The 24,806-nt window shown below is 42.1% G+C and overlaps 1 protein-coding gene across 1 annotated transcript in view; it reads left to right on the top strand.

Annotated features, from left to right (window-relative positions):
• Positions 1-436: 436 nt before the first annotated feature.
• TFB1M (transcription factor B1, mitochondrial) overlaps positions 437-24,806 on the top strand; it is a 55,339-nt gene continuing 30,969 nt past the window's right edge. The window contains exons 1-4 of the mRNA XM_018561435.1: positions 437-469; positions 4,776-4,914; positions 8,202-8,353; positions 21,722-21,830. Coding sequence (XP_018416937.1) covers positions 4,800-4,914; positions 8,202-8,353; positions 21,722-21,830 — 376 coding nt within the window. The 5' untranslated portion in view covers positions 437-469; positions 4,776-4,799. The remainder of the gene's footprint in view (positions 470-4,775; positions 4,915-8,201; positions 8,354-21,721; positions 21,831-24,806) is intronic.

Consider the following 24,806-nt stretch of genomic DNA (forward strand, 5'->3'; position numbering starts at 1 on the left):
AGAGGAGACAACACTGAGATGTTGGTCACATGACCCTGGTCTGTATCATGTGACCAGCATCTCAGTGTGCAGGGAGACTCACTAACGAAGATTACACATGCGCAGTATGCACAATGGTGGCGGGGACGCACACGGGGAGCAGACACTTAGAATGTGGATACTTGTTTGCCGTTTTTCAGCCTACGCCCAGTCATTGAGCGGAGGCTGCTGTGTGGATTGTATAGCTCTGATAGAGTTGTAGTTTCTCAGTCAAATTCTGCAGAGCAAGTTCTTTCTTCCCCTTGTCACCGCCCATTAGACTTAGCAGCGTCCACGAGCCCTCCCATCCACTGCGTGCCACTGAGGGCTCATGGGAGATGTAGTCTTCTAGGGGCTACGACATGCACATGAAGGTAGTGAGAAGTCGTGTGTCGCCCGGGAGATGACGTCACGAGGACTGGACTCGAGAATACATCTATAAGGGAGCAAGGTATGGCAGAACTTCATTAGCTCATGTGGGTTGGGGGGTATGGGAGATCATTTTTATTGCCAGGTGTAAAGGACAGTTCCTCATTCTGCAAATGCTAGCAGCCTGTTGTCATGCTGACCTTCTGGTTTCAATGACTTTTAGTCACCCATGCTGGCTGAAATAAACACTGGTAACCTTCACTGTTGGCATGCCATGGCATAAAAATAACTGTAGGTCCCCATTGGTTTCAATGAGTTCGTTACGCACAACAAGCGCGGGGAAGTAGTGCATGTAGCGCGCGCGCACACACACACACACTTTTAAAAAACAAAAAGTTTTTGATTACTTTTTGTCACGGTTGACCCGCCCCCTACCTGCCTTCTTACCTAGACAATGATGATGCAAAGTCGCCTCCTGGGATACTGATGTCACATATCCCAGGAGAAATAGGCTTCTTCATTCATCTAGTGCCGTGTCATCAGTGGGCCGGCTGTCATAACCGGGAAGAGACAGCCAACTCCCGATGATGAAAGGAACGAGATGGCGGCGCTGCACTTTATGTTCAGTGGAAGCGCGGCGTGGGAAAAGAGGACATGCAGGGTTCGATCGGCTTGTATGAGAGAGCATCAAAGGTAAGTGGTAATTGGGGATGATAATTTAGGGACACGTGTGAAGTTCCCCTTAAGAAATTCTCAGGGGGTAAAATTCTTAACCCTTGCAGTGGGGCTACCTCTGCACTGCAAGGGTTAAGTGCTTGTTTGTTCCTCGTTCTCTAGTTGGTCCCTGCAAAGCTCCCCCCCTCCTTCCTGCCTGCCCCAGTGCCGCCATCAGCTAAGTGGCTGCTGTGGAGGTACCCGTGCATGCTCGATCCAGGCCATGCCCGCAAGTGGCTATGTGCATTTATAGACACACATAGCCCTGCGGCAGGCCACGCCCCTCCTCTCTGCCCAACAGGTAGATTGACGGCAGAAGGAGCCAATGGCTCCTCTGCCCTCAATCTCCTCCCCCTCAACCAGAATGTTCAGAATGGAGGATCGCTTCGGGGACTGGCTGTGGGGACCAGGTGGGGAGGGTGGGGGTACAGAAAGGTACTGGGCATTTTTTACCTTAATGCACAAAATACATTAGGGTAAAAAACGCCATGCCTTTAGTAATACTTTAAGCTCTCAAACCTTTTTTTAAATAATAAATCCAGATGACACAAATATACATTGCACAGCAAAGTATTTCTCTAGATTTTCTCCCAAGCACTTACAGTCATCATGTTTCCAAACGGCATTCCCGAACTTCCTGTCCAGGACAAGATCACAAGGGACAGAGCAATCTCCAGCAGCTTTCCATCTGATAGCTTGGAGGAAGGGGGAGCAGGGGAGTGTCTTGCCTTTCTGTATGTTTGTGGAGACGCACACAAGGGCTCCATTGGACCCTGCAAGGGAAAGGAGCCACTCTGAAACAGAATATCAGAATACCAGTGCTGATCAGCTGATTCTGCAGGAAACTAAAACTTAAACATCATGAAGCAGCATCTATTGTAAGTGATTTCATCAGCTTTTGAAATGGCTTAAAAACCTTTTGACTTTAATAATACTTTAAACTCAAGTATAAAGCTGCCCTCAGCACTAACTGTGTGGGATGGTTCCCTTTCTTTTCAAGCCTATCACTTGCCTTTCTTCTGCTTATTCAACATTATGCAGCATTTCCTGTGTTCGTGTAGCTATGCCACAAAGTAGCCTCCCTTTCGTGCACGCTCCTAGCCAGGAACTACAGCTGGACACGGCTCCGACGCGCACAGGCAGTCCTAAAACCTAGGAGGGCAAGCTACGCCCCTTCTACTCCACCAATGGAATAGATTGACAGCAGCTCCCGAGGCGCGGATAATGGGACATGTGGTCCCGAAAAAAACTGATTACCGTATATACTCGAGTATAAGCCGTCCCGAATATAAGCCGAGGTACCTAATTTTAGCCAAAAAAACTGGGAAAAAGTATTGACCCGAATATAAGCCGAGGGTGGGAAATGAGGCAGCTACTGGTAGATAGATACCATTAAAATACATTAATATTTATTTAAAAGAAAAATAACCTAGCTCTGTAAGTGGAAAAGGGGGTACAGGGCTACATATCATGTACTACGGATCATTTAACCCATTCATATTAGCAGAGGATAATTGTAAATCTATTGTTCAGTGCACTCTATATGTAGTATATAGTACATGTACATATAGAGTGCCTGCAACAATACATTTACAATGATCCTCTGCTAACATGAATGGGTTAAATGATCCATAGTACAGGGCTACATACAGATCATTTAATACATTCATGTTAGTATAATTGTAAATGTATTGTCTGCACTGTATTAGCAGTATATACTCTATATAGAGTATATACTGCTAATACAGTGCAGACAATACATTTACAATTATACTAACATGAATGTATTAAATGATCTGTATGTAGCCCTGTACTATGGATCATTTAACCCATTCATGTTAGCAGAGGATCATTGTAAATGTATTGTTGCAGGCACTCTATATGTACATGTACTATATACTACATATAGAGTGCACTGAACAATAGATTTACAATTATCCTCTGCTAATATGAATGGGTTAAATGATCCGTAGTACATGATATGTAGCCCTGTACCCCCTTTTCCACTTACAGAGCTAGGTTATTTTTCTTTTAAATAAATATTAATGTATTTTAATGGTATCTATCTACCAGTAGCTGCCTCATTTCCCACCCTCGGCTTATATTCGGGTCAATACTTTTTCCCAGTTTTTTTGGCTAAAATTAGGTACCTCGGCTTATATTCGGGACGGCTTATACTCGAGTATATACGGTATGTCACTTTGTGTGAAGTGCTTCTTAGCAAGTTAGTAAGATTGGGGAAGCAGCTGTGAAGACTGGAAAGCACTTCTGCACATATTTAGGCAAAATACTTTGTTGTAGAATGGTTCATACGTGGACAGGAATATAGTACGGTTTAAAAAACAGGAAAATGTAATACCAGTGGCGTCACAAGGGGGGTGCGGCCCGCACCCGGGTGACACCATTGGAGGGGTGGCACCAAAATGACTAACAGTCATTTTGGTGTCGCCCCCTAGGAAAAGTCGGGCACTCGGTCATGGACCGAGAGCCCGACAGTGTCAGGAGAGAGGAGGGGACCTGGCGGCATACCTCATGCCGCCAGGTGAACGCCCCCTCCCACTCTCTGCCGGCATCCATCACCAAGATGTCCGGCGGCAGGATTCCATAAGGCGACTGTGCACATGCGACAACGTCATCGTTCACGTGCGGCACGTCACGCGCATGCGCAATGACGTCACTGCGGGGGTGTCAGCCTGTCTCCGCCCCCGGGTGACACCCAGCCTTGGGACACCTGTTTAATACTACTTTAATTCTGAGTTTGATGATCTGTATACCTGTCCTGGGTCAGTGGCTTAGTAAAAAGACAGCTGGAGGCATTATCTTGGTAAAAAGACAGCTGCAGGCATACCTGTCCTGGGTCAGTGGCTTAGTAAAAAGACAGCTGGAGGCATTATCTTGGTAAAAAGACAGCTGCAGGGGTTTTTTTTTTAAATAATTAAAAAAAATAAAAATAATTGTAAGCACATGACGCTTGAATAGCTTCAGCCAGGGAATGACCGTTGCCAGTGGCAAGATTCCGCAGATGGCAGCTGACTGTAAATACAGCAGGTAGTGGGCTGGTACAATAGCCTGCCTTCTTTTGGCCATTTCAAATTGCAAAAGCCACTAGCAGGCTGGCTACCGAAACTGCCCACTGCTTGCTGTGCCCTCCTCCCAGCGTGGAGGAGAGAGCTAGGGGATCCAACCAACTAATCGATAATAGTTTACAACTATTCTCATTATTGATTATTATCGATTAATTGGTTGCAGCCCTAGCTTCAACTTACCAATAATGTATAAAGCAAATGCCTGTTCACTTAGCCAATCATGTGCATATGAAATAAGTAAAGAGGAATTTGTCTTTACTTGGTTGGATAATTGAAGTAAATATTCACACAATTTATTGTATGATTGTAGTAAATCAGCTTCTATATTGGAAATCCTCATCCCCTGTGGTTTACATTGCCCAATGATTGGAATCCCATCCAGGTATCTGGAATTGTTTTTTCAGTTGCTGGTCTTTGTTATGCCAGCAGATGGCACAGTAGGTAAGTTTTCTAATAGCTGCTCTGGTGTTGACTGGGGCCTACCTCTCTGTGTCACTACACTCCGGTTTTAGCATCCTCAATGAGGATGAAAGTATATTTTGAAATGGCCCTGTTTATTGAAAATTTCTGTTTTGGACTCTTATTCAGGTGTATAACATAAATGAAAGAAAGATGAGCCTGTATCGGTTACCACCCTTGCCAACCATCAAGGAAATTATAAAGCTTTACAGTTTAAAAGCACAAAAGCAACTCTCCCAGAACTTTTTGCTGGACTTGAAACTTACAGGTATGGTGTAATGATGTTATATATCTATAGAAATATATATATATCTATATAGATATATAGATATATCTATATAGATATATCTATATAGATATATCTATATATCTATATAGATATATATATATTTCAGAGTTTTCTGTAATACACTGAAGTTTATTCTGCATTATAATTTGCCTTTCCTGGTCCCCCCCCACCATTCATCAAATTGCTAATTATATGTTTAACCCTTTTGTGATAGCAGTATGACTTGATAAGTGTAATTGTACATTGCCTTTTTCCATGAAATTAGTCCTTTAGTCACTGTCAAGTAAAAGCCGAACTCTGTGGCAAATCAAATCTTTACCCTTACAGTAGGGCTACCCGTGCACTGCAAGGGTTAAGTGCCTATTTTTTGTCTAGGGAGCTAAAAAAAACCCCAGTTATACTCACCCAAACCGTGATCCCGCCTGGCTCCTATACCACTTCCCCCACCCTGTCTCCTCTCTGCTACAGTGATGGTATCCCTCTGCAGTCTCGCATCCCATACAGCAGGGGTCTCAAACCTCCGGCCCTCCTGCTGTGGTGAAACAACAAATCCCATGATGCATCTCTCTTCGCGAGTCGTGGCTGTGAGAATCTTGCAATGACTCATGGGATTTGTAGTTCCACCACAGCTGGGGGGCCGGGGTTTGAGACCCCTGCTATGCAGTGTATAGAACCTGAACACTCAAAAGATCTTGAACTGCTGGAGCAATATGGGAGCAAGACTCAAAGGACCAGTAAGAACAAGCAAGGATTGTTTTTCGGATGAGTATAACTTTATTTTAGCTCCCTAAACGAAGCAAGCACTTAACCCTATGGACGGGGAAATGCAGCAGCTGGGGCTCCCGGGCACTGCAAATAAAAGTGCGTTTTACACTGCATGCCAATGCGCCTGAGTGCATGTCCCATCTTAAACTGAACCAGTGTGAATATATATTAGCTGTCATGGCTAACACAAGATCAAGAGCTGTATGTTTCACAGAGCTGAAATAGGCATACAACCAGTGAAGTCTAAAATGTCAGAGCTTCTATTCTGCATACTTTTTGCAGATCTGTGACTTGCTGGGTCCAATGCACTGATCAACCAGGCTGATAGCCCTAAAACCTTTAAAAAAGGGCAACAATAGCATCTCTCATATTTATATTCTGAAACTCTCTTTGAATTACAGATCAGGTATTGGTAAATAAATAGATATAGTGCTTTAGTAGAGTGCACATATTCTATAGCCACCCATCTATACATGTTGAAAGTTGATTTGTTTGACGACATTTGTCTTTCATTAATCCATGCTGTCATTATTTTCTCTAACATATTCTTGTATGTGGCCTCTTACTTACCTCCCAAATATCTTTTCTACAAATAGTATTCACTAACTAATTTCTACTGTGGGCATCCCAGGGGCATAATTTGTTGTGCAAATTCTTTGTGTGAAAATCATATTTGTTTGTTGGCCACAGGCTATTGCTAATTCAGATGCAAATTCTCACCCCCCCAAAAAATCGAAAAAGCTTGGAAAACTCCCAACCTCAATATAGATGAAACCAAACACAGTTCGATATGCTATGATACAGGGGAAAAATCAAAGTTACAATCTTGGATAGAATAGCTTAATACTCTGACGTTTGGCAACCTTGGATTGATAAATACCCACCTTCAAGATTTGATCATGCGCTTTTGGAGCCATAGATGACTTCACTTTCACTATAAGTGATTGTTTTGTTGCAGCCACATTTTGGCCATGGGTGTGCCTGGTTGGTAATGGGAACCCTCGGAGACCCTACTCCTCTACCTCCTGAACTTCTTACCCTTTCCTCTTCTGGTTGTTTTCAGTTTTATGTAGATGATCATTGTAGTTGTTAACTGAATGTGTGAAAATGGAACACTATCTTGATGTGTGTCCTTTATTATGGCTGTTTGTTGTTAAAGTGGACTCAAAATCTAATTCTACCAATGCATCCCTCTATGTATGATGATTAATAATAACACAGACATGTCAGGTGTAAAATGCTGTGATTTTGAAATATTTACAGAGCATTCACTTGCTGCTTTGAAGGGCAAAAGGACTTTAGTTTCTCAAAGCAATGCACACTGGGATTTCCTTGTCATCAGCAGAGCATTGCTGGGAAATTTAATCTCTAATCTCACAAGATCTCAGGGAAAGGCATTTTCCTCCCCTGAGATGATGTGCATGGTCACATGTCCTAGTAGGGTTGCCACCTTTTCTTCAAGCGAAACCCGAACACTCAAGCGATGCACAGACATTTTTGGGGGAGAATGAGTGGTGGCTTATTCATATGTAAATATTGCGGCCCATTCATATGCAAATATCACAGTTGAGACTATTTTCAGTGGGGGTCCAGTAGCCCCTATTCTAATTTTGGTTGCCCCTGTCTGCCTGGCATCTTGTGCCCGGGTCTCTGCTGCCATGAAACCCGAACACAGCATTCAAAACCCGAACTGTCCGGGTGAATCCTGGACAGGTGGCAACCCTATGTCCTAGTCACATGTGCCAGATTTTCAGGAAGTAATAGAAGAGCTTGTGATCTGCCCTTAAAGGGGTTCTAAACCCTCGTTTGTTTTTTTTTGCCTATATCTACTGCTAGCAAGCAGATATAGGCAAGGAGTTTTAAAAAAAACCGCTTCAACTGGTTTTAAATTTACCTCGTTATCGCTGCTTGCACCGAGAATCAGGAAGTGATCGTACGGCCGCAAAGGATCTTGGGGCGGGCGCATGCGCAGTTCCGATTCTCGGCCGGGAGACGAGCAGAGACGCAAGGTAAGTCTATGGACGCGTGCACCCGCATGCAGACACCGCTGTATCGGAGAGACAGAGCAGTCCGCGCTGGATCGGAGAGCCGCCGCACCGCTGGAGGGACACATGAAAACATGGGGATAGAAGAGTCAGATCAGAATAAGAGACATCATTTAAGGTAAGTGCTAACATTTACATGGGGGCAGGGGGAATTTTTTTTGACTTTAATATCACTTTAATAAACATGGCCATTGTCAGAAGACTGGGAAAGAAAATAGAAACCAGGTAGGCAAAGAATACGAAGCCGGCAGTTACTGTATCTAGAAGTATGTGTTTGTAGATTATCATTACTAAAGGTGTGTTTGTTGTTATTTTAAAGATGTGGGTAAAGGTCCGCTTTAACACAAACTACACCCATTGATGACTGTGTTGTAGGTAAATTTCATCTTCCAGATCAACCACCAATATAAATTTTTTTAAACCAGAAAATCATATTTGTTAATGTGTACTTTTCAGATAAAATTGTCAGGAAGGCAGGGAATTTGAAAGGAGCTTATGTCTGTGAGGTTGGCCCCGGACCGGGTGGAATTACAAGATCAATTCTGAATAGTGGAGTTGAAGAGCTTCTGGTGGTAGAAAAAGATACCAGATTTATCCCTGGACTTCAGGTACATTTTATTACCAAGTTTCTGTAAACATTGATAGTTATTTATATACATGGTATTTGATAATGCTTATAAACTATACATTTCAGTTTACCAATTCCTACCTACAATCTGTAGATTAACATGCCTCAGGACAATGCCCCAAGCTGAGGGAACATTAGTCTACGTTGCATTGTTGTGCTCCAAGACGGCACTGCCACTAACTAGCGCTGGTTTTGCCCTTACAGTCTAGAATCGATCTAATTTGTTTCCAGTCATCTAATCGCTATGATGGCCAATCATGGTGAAATCATACATAGCTTTGTTTACAAAGGAAGGCTGCAGCTTTTAGAGTTCAATATAGTCACTAAAAAAACTTTTTTTTTTTCCATTTTTCAGCCTATAACAAAACCATTTTAAAAAAAAACCTTTAAAGCAATGTAAAATTATTAGGTAGGCAAAGTTTGTTTTGGTCTTGGCATCTAGGAATCAGTGAAGCTGGTAATATTTAAAGGAGAACTATGAGGTGAGTTATTTTCACTCATGCTCATAGTTCTAGCCGACCTGTGACTGTGACTGAAACTGTCACAGGTCGGCTCAGTAGATCGGGAAGTGAGCGAACACATACCGGCGTTTGCTCACTTCTCGATCCTGTCGCGGCTCTCTGCCGTGACAGGGGAGGGACTGGATTCCCCCCTCCCCGCTCCGATCCTCCAGAGCTGACTCGCAGAACGGACGGGGGAGGGGGCGGGTACAGCTGGCTCTGCCTCTAGATAGGCAGAGCCAGCTGTCACTCAATTGTTTGACGACATTTGTCTTTCATTAATCCATGCTGTCATTATTTTCTCTAACATATTCTTGTATGTGGCCTCTTACTTACCTCCCAAATATCTTTTCTACAAATAGTATTCACTAACTAATTTCTACTGTGGGCATCCCAGGGGCATAATTTGTTGTGCAAATTCTTTGTGTGAAAATCATATTTGTTTGTTGGCCACAGGCTATTGCTAATTCAGATGCAAATTCTCACCCCCCCAAAAAATCGAAAAAGCTTGGAAAACTCCCAACCTCAATATAGATGAAACCAAACACAGTTCGATATGCTATGATACAGGGGAAAAATCAAAGTTACAATCTTGGATAGAATAGCTTAATACTCTGACGTTTGGCAACCTTGGATTGATAAATACCCACCTTCAAGATTTGATCATGCGCTTTTGGAGCCATAGATGACTTCACTTTCACTATAAGTGATTGTTTTGTTGCAGCCACATTTTGGCCATGGGTGTGCCTGGTTGGTAATGGGAACCCTCGGAGACCCTACTCCTCTACCTCCTGAACTTCTTACCCTTTCCTCTTCTGGTTGTTTTCAGTTTTATGTAGATGATCATTGTAGTTGTTAACTGAATGTGTGAAAATGGAACACTATCTTGATGTGTGTCCTTTATTATGGCTGTTTGTTGTTAAAGTGGACTCAAAATCTAATTCTACCAATGCATCCCTCTATGTATGATGATTAATAATAACACAGACATGTCAGGTGTAAAATGCTGTGATTTTGAAATATTTACAGAGCATTCACTTGCTGCTTTGAAGGGCAAAAGGACTTTAGTTTCTCAAAGCAATGCACACTGGGATTTCCTTGTCATCAGCAGAGCATTGCTGGGAAATTTAATCTCTAATCTCACAAGATCTCAGGGAAAGGCATTTTCCTCCCCTGAGATGATGTGCATGGTCACATGTCCTAGTAGGGTTGCCACCTTTTCTTCAAGCGAAACCCGAACACTCAAGCGATGCACAGACATTTTTGGGGGAGAATGAGTGGTGGCTTATTCATATGTAAATATTGCGGCCCATTCATATGCAAATATCACAGTTGAGACTATTTTCAGTGGGGGTCCAGTAGCCCCTATTCTAATTTTGGTTGCCCCTGTCTGCCTGGCATCTTGTGCCCGGGTCTCTGCTGCCATGAAACCCGAACACAGCATTCAAAACCCGAACTGTCCGGGTGAATCCTGGACAGGTGGCAACCCTATGTCCTAGTCACATGTGCCAGATTTTCAGGAAGTAATAGAAGAGCTTGTGATCTGCCCTTAAAGGGGTTCTAAACCCTCGTTTGTTTTTTTTTGCCTATATCTACTGCTAGCAAGCAGATATAGGCAAGGAGTTTTAAAAAAAACCGCTTCAACTGGTTTTAAATTTACCTCGTTATCGCTGCTTGCACCGAGAATCAGGAAGTGATCGTACGGCCGCAAAGGATCTTGGGGCGGGCGCATGCGCAGTTCCGATTCTCGGCCGGGAGACGAGCAGAGACGCAAGGTAAGTCTATGGACGCGTGCACCCGCATGCAGACACCGCTGTATCGGAGAGACAGAGCAGTCCGCGCTGGATCGGAGAGCCGCCGCACCGCTGGAGGGACACATGAAAACATGGGGATAGAAGAGTCAGATCAGAATAAGAGACATCATTTAAGGTAAGTGCTAACATTTACATGGGGGCAGGGGGAATTTTTTTTGACTTTAATATCACTTTAATAAACATGGCCATTGTCAGAAGACTGGGAAAGAAAATAGAAACCAGGTAGGCAAAGAATACGAAGCCGGCAGTTACTGTATCTAGAAGTATGTGTTTGTAGATTATCATTACTAAAGGTGTGTTTGTTGTTATTTTAAAGATGTGGGTAAAGGTCCGCTTTAACACAAACTACACCCATTGATGACTGTGTTGTAGGTAAATTTCATCTTCCAGATCAACCACCAATATAAATTTTTTTAAACCAGAAAATCATATTTGTTAATGTGTACTTTTCAGATAAAATTGTCAGGAAGGCAGGGAATTTGAAAGGAGCTTATGTCTGTGAGGTTGGCCCCGGACCGGGTGGAATTACAAGATCAATTCTGAATAGTGGAGTTGAAGAGCTTCTGGTGGTAGAAAAAGATACCAGATTTATCCCTGGACTTCAGGTACATTTTATTACCAAGTTTCTGTAAACATTGATAGTTATTTATATACATGGTATTTGATAATGCTTATAAACTATACATTTCAGTTTACCAATTCCTACCTACAATCTGTAGATTAACATGCCTCAGGACAATGCCCCAAGCTGAGGGAACATTAGTCTACGTTGCATTGTTGTGCTCCAAGACGGCACTGCCACTAACTAGCGCTGGTTTTGCCCTTACAGTCTAGAATCGATCTAATTTGTTTCCAGTCATCTAATCGCTATGATGGCCAATCATGGTGAAATCATACATAGCTTTGTTTACAAAGGAAGGCTGCAGCTTTTAGAGTTCAATATAGTCACTAAAAAAACTTTTTTTTTTTCCATTTTTCAGCCTATAACAAAACCATTTTTAAAAAAAACCTTTAAAGCAATGTAAAATTATTAGGTAGGCAAAGTTTGTTTTGGTCTTGGCATCTAGGAATCAGTGAAGCTGGTAATATTTAAAGGAGAACTATGAGGTGAGTTATTTTCACTCATGCTCATAGTTCTAGCCGACCTGTGACTGTGACTGAAACTGTCACAGGTCGGCTCAGTAGATCGGGAAGTGAGCGAACACATACCGGCGTTTGCTCACTTCTCGATCCTGTCGCGGCTCTCTGCCGTGACAGGGGAGGGACTGGATTCCCCCCTCCCCGCTCCGATCCTCCAGAGCTGACTCGCAGAACGGACGGGGGAGGGGGCGGGTACAGCTGGCTCTGCCTCTAGATAGGCAGAGCCAGCTGTCACTCATGCAGCTGGGTGGATCCAGACATAATTGTCGGGATCCGTTTCAGCTGTGGCGTCTCAGTATACCGCGAGCTTTGGGTGACGGGAGGACGCTGCTTTGTGTCCTCCCGTTACCCCTAGTAGAACTATGGGGAAAAGCCCTAACCCCATAGTTCTCCTTTTAAATCTACCTCTCTGCTGCTGCCTTTTAGTTGAAAATCTAGTTTTATGTCCTGCTACTAATAAATAAAATAAATATAAGTGTGTGTGTGTGTTTTCATGTTGCCTCAAAAATACAAATATACATAAATGCATATCGTACATAAAAACCCGGCCAGATAAGTCTTTAAGTCAGTTTAGAACCACATTGTTTACATTGAAAGCATTCTTACAGAATTTTTTCACACCTGCCTAAAACTTTTGCACAGTACTGTACATTGAGCCAAATTGGCCTAATTCACACTTTTGGCAGGGCCCTGCTTGCTGCCACTGCACTGTCGCATAAAACTGCTTGCCCCATTTGCACCATTAATCAAGACTCTGCTTGCTAACACCGCAGCTTTGCATAAAACCCCACCTGCCACCACTAGACACCACTTCTGCATAGCTAACACTGCACTACCATGCATTTCTGCACTCACACACACACATTGCACATACATTTGTTCTTGTCTACTGTGCATGAATGCCTATTTTTCCGCTCACCCACACCAATGTGCAATTTTGCAATGAGCTCTGTCCTCATCAGCCCACCTCCAAGCACTTCTGCTCTTGTCAGCACTTCATTTCAGCACTAGCTGTCAATACACCCCAGTGCACTACAACAACATGCATTTCTTTATTGTTCATTAAAGGACACAGGATTGGCAGTTATTCACGCACAATTGGGTTATGCTTTCGTATTGAGGAGGAACACTGGCAAGCAATGGACACTGGCAAACAAAAAAGCTGTTGTTAAGCCAGCTATAATCTCTTCGAATCCGAGTATGGCTCAGTTTTTGTGCAACTAATCCTCGGTGATGCCTTGGATATCAGCTACCGGGGAGGAACTAGAAGTCTGGTTGCAGCAAAAGACATAGAAAGGATTCTAGCCTGGCCAGAACGTCATGTTTTAGCCTTGTCTGCTGTTCTGGCTCTCTCCTGTGATGAACTACAATCTCACATTTAGATAGCTAATTTTGTATTGATATCGTAGTCTATCACTGAAGCAGTGGCTACTTTACAACACACAGGGACCATGGGGAACAAAAGTAGCCCCCCTTCAGAAGGAAGGACAGTGTCAGCACCAATTCAGAGATGATTTGAAGATCTACAGCCGAGTGATACACAAATAAGATACATTTTTGTTAATAGTTAAAGTGCTTGAATAAATCTTTAAGATTTGACTCCTGAGTTTAGTGTCACTTTAAGCTTCTAGCGGACACCCAGTTGGCTTTGCCAGATTGACTTGGTCTCCTACTATTAGGCCCCATCTAATGTCCGGCTTCACAATTTCTGCCTCTAATGGCTGCTCCACACTTTTAAAAGCCAGGAAATCTACCTCCCCGTAGCTATGGCATGACAAATGGAAGGCTTACTTTTGTTTGGTGGGAGGAAAGAAGCTTTCACCAAGGAAATACTCCATGGGAAGAATTGTGACCCTTTTACAATCAGGCCTGGATCAGCATTTAGCCTTGAGTACCATCAAATGTCAAATCTTGGCCTTTTGCAGTCTTATTCAAAGACCACTAGCCTCCCATTCTTTGGTCCAGACTTTTATACAGGGTGTCTCTCATGTGACGACTCCTGTTCAATTACATATGAATTAGTGGGATCTAAATTTAATAATGTCAAAACCTGCATTTTGAACCTGTCGGGTATATTCCAGTTTTACTCACAAGGTTGCGTTCCTACAAGATATGTCTCTGAGTTGGCAGCCTTATCCCGTAAAGGATCCCTGAACTCTTTTCGGTCTTGCATAAAGATAAGCTAGTTCCTAAGCTAGTTTTGGCCTTTCACTTCAACTGGGACATTGTTTTTCCATCCCTCAGACTTGCTCCAGTACATCAGACTTTTTTTTTTGTTCTTCTGATGGTGCCGTACAGGGGAGAACATGCACTTTCCAAAACGGCAACAACTTGCACTTTGCCAATATTCGCCAGCATTCACCAACACAGTACCTCAATGCACTTTTGCACTTGCCAACACCACATCGGCGTGTATTTTTGCAGTTGGCAAAACTGCAATGATGTGAACTTTGGCACTTTCTGACACAGTACCAATGTGCACTTGCCAACAATGTGCACTTCTGCATTTGTCAAAACTGCACCACCATGCATTTCTGCACTATCCAACACTGCAGCTACATGCACTTTTGTACTTGCTGACACCATAATGACATGCACTTGTGCATCTGTCAACACTTCAGCAATGTGGACTTCCGCATTTTCCAACAATGCACTTTTCTGCACTCATCGACTCTGCAAGTACGTGCATTTTGACACTCATCGTACCACAAAAACGCTTGCTGACACTGCAGTGATGCACACTTTTGCACTTACTAATACTGCAACAATGCATACTTATGCAGTCACCCACACCTTGCTAACTCACACTTCCATATTTATCCCATTGAAAGAACAGGCACACTTTTCCTATTTAATCAAATTCTGTTGCTAATGTTTTTTAAGATTTATCAGAAATATAGGTGAGATGTAAGTTAAATACACAGAATTTGAAAGTATATTCACATGCTAGTTGATAACATTTTGAGAAGGTTGCTGTCCTTTAGGGGGGCTTTAGGATAAACTCCCCTATTTTGCATATTGTGGACAGGTATACAAATGTCTATTAGTGAACACTGCTGAGGCTCAGATAAAGTGAATCATAAAAACTTGCATCCTAAATGCAATAGGTTTTTTTTATCCTCCAGCATGTCTTTGCAGAAGTAGAAACTGCAAAGGAGTAGTATTAATGCAAAATCAGTCTTTCAAATTCAGCTTATTGTAAATTCCTAACATCAACATCAGCATAAAATTCACTACTTTTTAGGTATAGTGCAGATTATCATCTATCTCAATCAGCATACAGGCAGTGTTTTAAAGTATAGAAAGCTACCTATCCGCTTCACTCTCCTGCTGGAAATGTGAGTGAAATGGCCTCTTTAGGTCACTTGACCTGTTTTATAAATGCATTAATGCGAAAGCATCCCTAGCAAGGCCCGGTTCACACCTGGGCGTTTTCTAGCGCGTTCGAACGCTCTGCAAAACGCTCAAACACCGAAATCCAATTTATTTCCTATGGGTATGGTTCACACCTGGGCGTATTACAGGCCGCATGAACGCGCTACAAAACGTCCTACGCCCAAAGAAGTACAGGAGCTTCTTTGGGGCGTTTTTGTCGCGCGTTTCCATTGGGATACAGCCAAGTAGCACTCGCGGTAAAAACGCGCTTCACGAAACGCGCATATTCGATACGCCTAGGTGTGAACCCAGCCTAAGATGATGTGGGCAGGAGAATAAATACGCCTGCTAAAGGGAACAGAATGCATTGCCACTCTCATACACACCAAAAAAAATAATTTTATTTATTTCTATTTTTCTAACCATTAATATTTAAACTTATTTGTAGTATTTTTTTTAATTTTACTTTAATTTACTTTAATGTCCCATTAAAAAAAAAAAAAAACCAAGGAAAACAAAAGCCTTTAACGTTGCACTGCTTTATATTAGAATAATGTTATATAATTTTTTTTAACATAGAAAGTTTTTTAATATTTTGAACAGGACGAATTATAGCCATGCACCAATTGTTTTTGGCCTTTTATGGTCTTTCCTTAGTTTTGAAATCTATATTACATTTCTACCCCAATGTTATAATTGTTTCTTTTTTTTATTAAACTAAAACGCTACATCTTGTCTACAACTTTGTGAGTACACCCTGATCTACTACAATTTCCTAGACCCAACTAAGGGTCTGTGTCATTGGGATTTTTTTCAGTTCCGAAGAGTTTTACATACGTGTAATTGGAAATGCGAAACCCACTGGAAGCAGGTCAAATGCAAGTCGGAAGGTCAATTGCAACTCAAATGTACCTGTCGGAGAATTCTGAATGATTTCAGAAGCATTTTGACACGAGCCCAAAATCCATCAAAGATTTCAAATGTGGCCTGTGCTAACATAGCATACCATAATCCAGCATTTCACAACTTTAAAAATATGCAAAATCTCGAGGCACCACAGACTAAAATGTAATGGATTTTAAGGGGGGACTGCACACACAAAAAAAAAAATCAGGCTTCCCTTTGTGAGTGGGCTGCCCCGGGTGAACATTCTTGAGACAGATCCTGTTTAGCTTATTCATAAACCACATAGAGATTGGTACAAATAGGCCAATCTCTGTTTTTCTCAGACTCTGCAGGGTTTTTTTTTTTACTGTGTGAGTAGTAAAAATGTGGAATTCCCTTCCACAGTCAGTAGTATCTGCTGATAGCATTGATAAATTCAAGACACATTTAGATGAGTTTCTTGAGTTCTTAAATATACAGGGATATCGATGTCCACCTCTAACTTGGTGGTTTTGCAGTCTAAATAGAGGGAGGACATCTCAGACTTGGATGATGAGGATTGGGAGGCAGTATGTGATGTACAGTTTAAACAACTGGTGGGGATGAGAGATAAGATGGTTCAGTTTAAGAAGAGCATGCTTCACTCCTTACCACCTGCATAAAATAAGTGCCTTTATGACTGCTACTTGTTGGTGGTACCCATGCCGTAAGGGGGATTTTTTTCAAATTGTTTGGGTTTGTCCATCTATTGTTTCTTATTTGCAAGATATAGTAGATTAAATATCCATGGTGACCTATTTGCGACTTCTCCCATCACCTGGAATCCGTTTAATGGGCTTGAGAATGTGGCCCCCACCAACTCTGAACATACGCTTCTGGGTCTGCTTCTCTTTCTTTTTTTATGCTTATAAGGCAATTGCCATATGTTGGAAGAAACCCACTTCTCCCACTGTGCTTTTTTGGAAAAAAATGGTTAATGACAACTTGCCCTTGTATCAAGATACTTATTTCCATAGGGGCTGTTCTAATAAATTTGATAAGATGTGGCATCTCTGGCTTGAGCATTCTAATTCTGCAGCAGACACTGCATTATATTACTGTGGAATCTTTTTTTGTTTTTTTGCTTTGCCCCTTTGATATGAGCTTATTTAGGTGTCACATACAAATCTCCTTTTTTTTTTTTCCCCTTATCCTTTTATCCTTGCCTTGCTGGCGGTGTCTGTGTGTGAGCCAGCTTAAGATATGTTTTTTTTCTTTACTATAGTTGTGCTGTTTGTTTAATTGCACTTTTGTACAGTTGTACGAGTTGTTTGTAACAAGGTGTAATTTACTATATGCAAATGCTTCCCTTGCTATCTGCGTTTTTTTTAGTATTCTGACAGCTGCTGCCGTCAAAATAAATTAAAAATAACAAAACAAAAAACATTGGAATGAATTGCTGCTGGCTATTTTATTTGCAATTAAAAAAAGACAGCAGGGAAAGGTGTACTCTGCTAGATCGAGCAGAGTAAACCTTTCCGGGAGAAAATGTTTGGGTGAAGGTGCCTCGTCACCCTGGTTGAGAGGCTGCCATAAACCTTTTTTATAGAAAAAGATAAAAGGTATTTTTGGAATTGCTATAAAAAACATTGAATTCCATATTACCAACAGAGCTGCTTATAGATGGATTATTTTACTAAAAATAAGTTGGATTGTCTGCAAAGTAAAAAAAACCTCTTGTATGCTCTTCATGCAAAAACGGCATACATCAATCTTCAGTAGGAAAAACGGTACAAGAATCAATAGGCCAAATATATTTGGACTCTGCTGTCCTGCATAGTTTTCCTGCTGTGGGTAGTTCACAGTTGTCTTTTAGAAAAATGTATAATTATTAGAATAGCAATCGGTGAAGTAAGAGAAACGACAGCTTTATGGCAGTTGCCTGGATTGTATTCACCCAGCAACGTTGAACAGTTGCCAGGCAGCCCAGCAGTGCAGCCCCTGATCTATGCATCAGCAAGCACAGAGTTAAATATGTGGGTTCAGCTAAGATGTTTCTGCTGGATTAAATTTAAAGTGGTGCTTTTCTGATGAACATTTTCTGAAAGAGAAAAAAATTTCACAAAGGAGAAAACAGCCAAGATGGTGATTCACCCCTTACGAGGAGAATACTTGCCATTCCTAAGTGTGTAACATACAGCTTGCGCAGCACGACGAGACTAGGAATAGAAAAACCATGTGCAATGGAAAAGTAAATTACAGTGGAAGATATGCTACAATTATCTGAGCTTTTATGCAAAATTAGAATTATTTCCTATGCACACAGAAGCAGATCTTTTTCAGACTTTTTTGTTCCTTGCTAATACTTCTTGCACATTTTAAATTTTATGGTGCAGCAATGGTACACAGAAAAATTAATAGTTGATATGTCTTGGACAAAAACTTGCTCCAGTGACACCAGCTGACAGATCAATGTCTACTAATAGACTAATAAATCTTTTTGTTATCTCAAATAGATCACCTGCACTCCATATGGCGTTACAACTTCGCACAATAGTGGTACTTGCAGTGATGAACACAGATGGCGCCGTGTAATCTCAAAGAATTAGATAGAAGATCACCAGCACTGACGAACTGTTGTGATTGCTGCTAATCTTCTATCCAATACTTAGATGCAAAAACGAACATTAGTATCTTTTCTTTTCAGGTCTAATGTAATATTCGGAAAATACCACAGTATGGCCACTAGATGGCGCATAGGAAATAAATGGTTGGCTCCATCCAGTGGCCAGATTGCGGTATTTTCCGAATGGTACATTCAACCTGAAAAGAAAATATACTACCATTTGTTTTTTTCCCCTCTGTTTGCACAGAACAACTATTCACGGAGAATCTGTGAATTGTTTATAAATAGACCACTATATGGTTATGGTTTTACTTGAAATCTATATTACATTCTACACCTGATATGATTGTTTCCTTTTGTTACGTAGAATCCTACATCCTGGCACTCGCATTATTAAAATTTACTATGTAGCCATTAGGTAGAAGCATTAACTCAGCGTTTTTCAACCACTGTGCCGCGGCACACTAGTGTAGATTCAGCTTTTGAGCAGAGCAGTGTTACTACTAGGCAATTGCTCCAGCAACAACTCGAGTGTCTGCAGAACTCAGAGGTTTGCTCATGCTTGTTACAAATGCAGCTGTTCAAGGCTACATACAGACAGAATGGTGTCTTCTCAAGAACCACGGGCAGAGGGAAACCAGCATATCATACAAAGGCTGAATAGTGCTATGGAGATCATCGCATGGTGCATGACTAGTACACCACTGACCATTGGTAAAAAGTGTAGATTTAGTCAACCCCAGCTTGAGCCCTCATTTCTCCCTCCCATTTTTTTGTCTACCTCTTAAGCTCACCACGCACATTACAATCTGATTGTACAATCTCCTTTAGATCTACCAACAACTATGTAGTGCAAGGACCTGCCTTACTGGATGCAATTTGATTGCACATTGCAACGTGTATAGTGACCCCAAGCTTTCAGTTTTAATTATTTGTGTAAATGTGGAGATAAAAGTGAGTTATTCATTCCTAGCCTTGTCTCTCATATCCAGTGGTGTCCATGAAAAGATGTAATTTGGGGAAATTTATCGGGTTTCCATCCTGGGGTGCGAGTACCCCCAGAGGTACTTGGCGGCATATTTGGGAGTACTTGAAAATATTTTTGTAATGGTGGAAAAAGACTGTAGGAGTGGGGAGTCGGGGACTAAAATGTGGTCAGAAGGTTTGCTGAGTAATCCTGCACCCAAAGTTTTCTGACACTCATTCCATAGTTCTGACTGCCCAACACTTCAGTTAGTCCTCAGTTGAGTGATGTGGCCTATGCTTCTCTTTTAGAATGGATATTGCCTTCTGCAATTTGGCACGAAGAGGAGAGAGATTGTAAGTCCTGATTCGAACCAGAATCTGCTCAACCCATCTCTCCTCAGTCACACTGGCTGCCAGTCCATTAAACCGACTCCATCAGATGTCCACCCTGCAGCATCAATCGCCTCTATTACACTTTACGTGGAGCACTGCTCCAGCTGCAGCTCGTCCCTGAACTGCAACATACATGTTAGCCGCCAGACTGTACAAGGGAATCCACTGTTACAGGCTGTAAACTTAATGTTCCCAAAATAACACTGGACACACCACCACAATATGGCATACCCAAAATGCCCCCTACCTCAGCCTCCCAGCTCCCTCTTTCATCCCACTGACACAGTGGCATTTGAGCCCTTACTACTGTTCGTGCAATTTGGTCATGCCCACCATTCGGCACACCACATGCTTCACTATTAGTCCTACCCACTGTCCCACCCCAAATAAGGTGTACAATGTATACAAATGGGCTGTCAAGGGGTACACAAGTAAAAAAAGGTTGGGAATAACTGATGTAGAACAAAGACCAAAAAAATATTTGTATAAGTGTTATTTCTGTTCTGAGCTAGTTTGTTAGCGTTAAAGTTACTTCGCTTAGGTGTTGAATAAAAGAGAAATGTGGGATAACATTTTTTCCCCATAGTTCTCTTTAGGGCCATGGGAAGACATATACGAATGTCCTCCCGTGACCCAAAGCTTAATATATAGCGAGCTGTTGCTCGCTTTATACTGAGAGCACAGCAGCCGGGACGGATTCCGACAGTACAGTCGATATCTACCCAGCTGGCTGATTGACAGCAGGCTCTCCCTATCTAGAGGCAGAGCCAGCTGTGCCTGCCCCCTCCCCTATCCGTTCCTCCAGTCAGCGCTGGAGGATCAGAGAGGGGAGAGGGAAATACCTTCGGGGAGCTGTGACTGACCGTCACGGCTCTCTGCAGGGAGATGATCGGGAAGTGAGTGAGCGACGGTATGTATTCGCTCACTTCCCGATCAATAGAGCCGACGTGAGACAGTTTCAATGTCACAAGTCCTGCTCTAACTATGATGATGAGTGTAATTCAAGATTTTAGCCTTCCCCCTAATCTTATAAAACATGTGTCTCTGTTGGTGGTTTTCCTTAAACTCCCCTCCACTTGTTATCGTGACAGTAAAGTAAGGTATACACGGGTAGGTTTCTATTTTTTTTTTCCCCCCACCGACGTTCATATGAAAAATACCGTCCGAATGTGCGATACTGACATCAGAATCTTGCTGATTGTCGTTAGAAATGTAATTTAATTTTCGTTTTTATTTAACATTCTATTTTGGACTGAATGGAGTTTCCGAACAAAAACCACATTGAGTGTTAAAACTTTGTTCAATTGAGAAAATGTTTTCCAACATGTTCCTTCGAAAATGTTTGGGAATGGTGTCGTTTTCATCTGTAGATTGCCCCATACTAATTGATATTCGAATGAACGTTCCAAAAACTACTACTTTTGTACGAAATTTGAACCGTGTTTACCCTACTTTAGTGAGGGAAAATCTCTTACGGGGAGCAGTAAAAACCTGTTGGGGGTTCTAAACCTTCCCTACTGTGTCCGAAACTAAAGAAAAACAATTTTGACTGAACGTTCATTTTAAATCAATTTTGATGAATTCCTGTTTTTGTGGTCTAGTTTTTATTCATACTCCTGTTGTAAACCTTTACTCTTTGTGGTCTGAAAGTTCACTTCTTTCTTTTAAAGATGTTAAATGATGCATCTCTTGGGAAACTGCGTATCGTTCATGGTGATATTCTTACATACAGAGTTGACAGATCATTTCCGAAGCATTTAAAGAAGCAATGGGAAGATGGTAAGTTAGTAAGCTAAGTGTCTGTGAAGGTTCTCATTCATCCAGGTCATGGTATAATGGTAGAAAATAAGTCAAGGCAACTGGACTTGCTGTATTTTTCTTGAAGACTTTTCACTGGTCATCTGACCAGCTTTCTCAATTCTGAATTGAGAAAGCTGGTCAGATGACCAGTGAAAAGTCTTCAAGAAAAATACAGCAAGTCCAGTTGCCTTGACTTATTTTCTACATTTAGTATGCTAAGATATACACAATGCAGCTTTTGTTTAAGGATTGTTTGGTGCTATATGTGCTACAAAAAAAACTTCTTTGTGTTATCAGAGCAGTGACTTATCGAAATAATTCATTCCTTATATATAGTCGTGCGTGTGTACCTTTTTTATAGGCTTCATTTATAAAATGTCTATCTGGCGTAAAGCTGAAGATTTATAAATGAAGCGATATTTTATAAAACCTCCTTTAACCAGTTGACATCCGCGGTGTTAAAACCCCTTCCCATCCAGGCCATTTTTCAGTATTCAGCGCTGCGATACTTTGACTGACATTTATTCCGTCATGCAGCGCTGTACTGAAATTAATTTTATACCATTTTTTAGGGACAGATAGAGCTTTCTTTTGGTGGTATTTATTCACCACTGGGGTTTTTATTTTTTACTATATTAAGGAAAAATTACCGAAATTTTAAAAAAAAAAAAACAGTTTCCCCTATATTAACCCCTTCATGACTGAGGCTCTTTTTTTCAATTTTTGCACCCATGTTATATTCCACATTTTAGGCCTGAAAATGACGTAAAACCCCCCAACAGGGGGCAAAAAAACAAGCACATATAGACGATCGTCGGGCTATGGAGCCGCCGATCGTCTATATGTGAAACACCTGGTAACGGGTGTTTGCATTGGTCGGGTCTTTTCTGCCTGTGCGCGTCCGCTAGGGGGCGCGCGCAAGTAGAAAAAAATGGCCGTCTGGAGACAACCCACCAATGCTGCAGTGCCGTCCGTACGTTTTTTTACAACGGGCAGACGGCAAGTGGTTAAAGCTGAAATAAAATTGACCTCAAACCTTTTGAAAATACAGTTCCCCTGGCTGTTTTGCTAACCTAGTGACTCGGTATGTCCTGAGTCATTGAGCCGGAAACAAGTATACGGATCAGAAGCTGTAATTTGTCGCTATATTTATAAAGTAGTGACTCTAAGGCCCCGTTCACATATAGCGACTTATCGCGCGATTTCCGCCGCGATATCGCGCATTTTTGCCGCGCGATATCGCGAGAAGTCGCCGGCCAATGCTATTCAATGGAGCTGTCTTAACTCCATGTCGCGCGTCGCAGTTGCAAGTCGCTTCTACCGGACCCTTTTTTCGGCGGATTTTGCGCGATTTTGTTTTTTTTCTATGGAGCCCGATGGAGAAGGTCGCGCTACCGTCGCTGGATCGGCGCTGGAACGTCGCCCCGAAAGTCGCGCTATCCCGGCCGCTGCAAAGCTATGTCGCTACATGTGAACGGGGTCTAACATTCAGCAAACATATACTGCAGTGGAATCTTTGAGGGGGGGCGTTTTAGTGTTACATTCACTACTTTATAAATATGCCCCTTAAAGTATAACTAAAGGCAAACGTTTTGGATAGAGCAGTGATGGGTCAGAGCCACTGTCAAGTTTTTATTGCTGTCTATGCCCCCGCTGGGGAGATTCACTGTCTCTTTGTGTTGGAATAAAAGTGAGGGCAAGTACAACATTTTGAGTTGCCACCAGAACAGAAATGGAGGGGAAATCATCATATGGGGAAACTTGTTCCCATGATATATTTCCCTCACTTTGGGAAGATATCCTCTCACTTCCTGTTAAGTCTACAGGACAGGAAGTGAAGGGAAATCTCAGATTTGAAAAAATTAAAATTAAAAAAACTTTCATTCTGGCTTCATTAGGTCATCCAGGTCAGTGACTGAAAAACTGTTGAAGCCTGGGATGACCAAGCAACTAGCAGTTGTAGAAGGAAATCAGCAGCGACAAGTATACTTTAAAAGAATGGTCTAACCTTTCTTGGACATCGTTCTCTTCAGGGTCACAGGAGGGCATATACTTATGTCCTCCTGTGACCCAAAACTCAGTATATTGCGAGCTATTGCCTACTATATGCTGGGAGTGCAGAGCCGCGTTGCAGTGCGGATGGATCCTGACAAGACTGTCGAGATCCACCTGCTAGCTGATTGACAGCTGGCTCTGCCTCTCTAGAAGCAGAGTTAGCTATGCCTGTCTCCTCCCTCGTCCATTCCTCCAATCAGTGCTGGAGAAACAGGGGAGGGGGGAATCCTTGCGGGAAGCAGTGACTGACGGTTCAGCGTTCAACGGTATGTGTTCACTGAGTTTCCGATCAATAGAGCCAACCTGTGACGGCATTCAGTGTCAGTGGTCAGCTTGAATTATGGGGATGAGTGTATTTCACTCGCCTATAATTCTCCTTTAAGTAAAAATGTACCTCTATTACCTTTTTTCTTCTGAAAATGCTAGTTGTCCGACTTCACTATTTCTGAGTCACTAAGCTAAACCAAGCTTGGAGAAAAGTCAGAATTCCTCATCTCTATACGGGTTATGGGTACGTGACTCAGAAAGTATTGTAACCACATGCATTAGTGAAACAGCCAATCAATCACATTTTCAGAGGAGAGGTCTATAGGGGCATTTTATCTCGGTGTGGCATCCTGGCCATCACACCCATGTTATGGTGTCAATGGGACACAGAGAAAACAATTGTTTTCTTTGTGTCCTTACGGTGAGCCTTTGATCTGGTGCTGTACAACACAGGTTCCCGCTAGATGTGTAAAGGAGCCTTGAATCTCCCTCCCTATTGGCCTGCTAAATATACTGTTAAATGGTTTGTTATATCTGTTTAAGAAGTGCAACAAATATCTGTAGTTCCATCCTAGGGTGACATTGCTGATCTTCCATACATACAGAGCTGTGAGTGTTGTCATCCTAGGGCAG

The sequence above is a fragment of the Nanorana parkeri genome, unplaced genomic scaffold (genome assembly GCF_000935625.1).
Source record: "Nanorana parkeri isolate BGI_ZX_2015 unplaced genomic scaffold, ASM93562v1 scaffold524, whole genome shotgun sequence".
Classification (NCBI taxonomy): Eukaryota; Metazoa; Chordata; class Amphibia; order Anura; family Dicroglossidae; genus Nanorana; species Nanorana parkeri.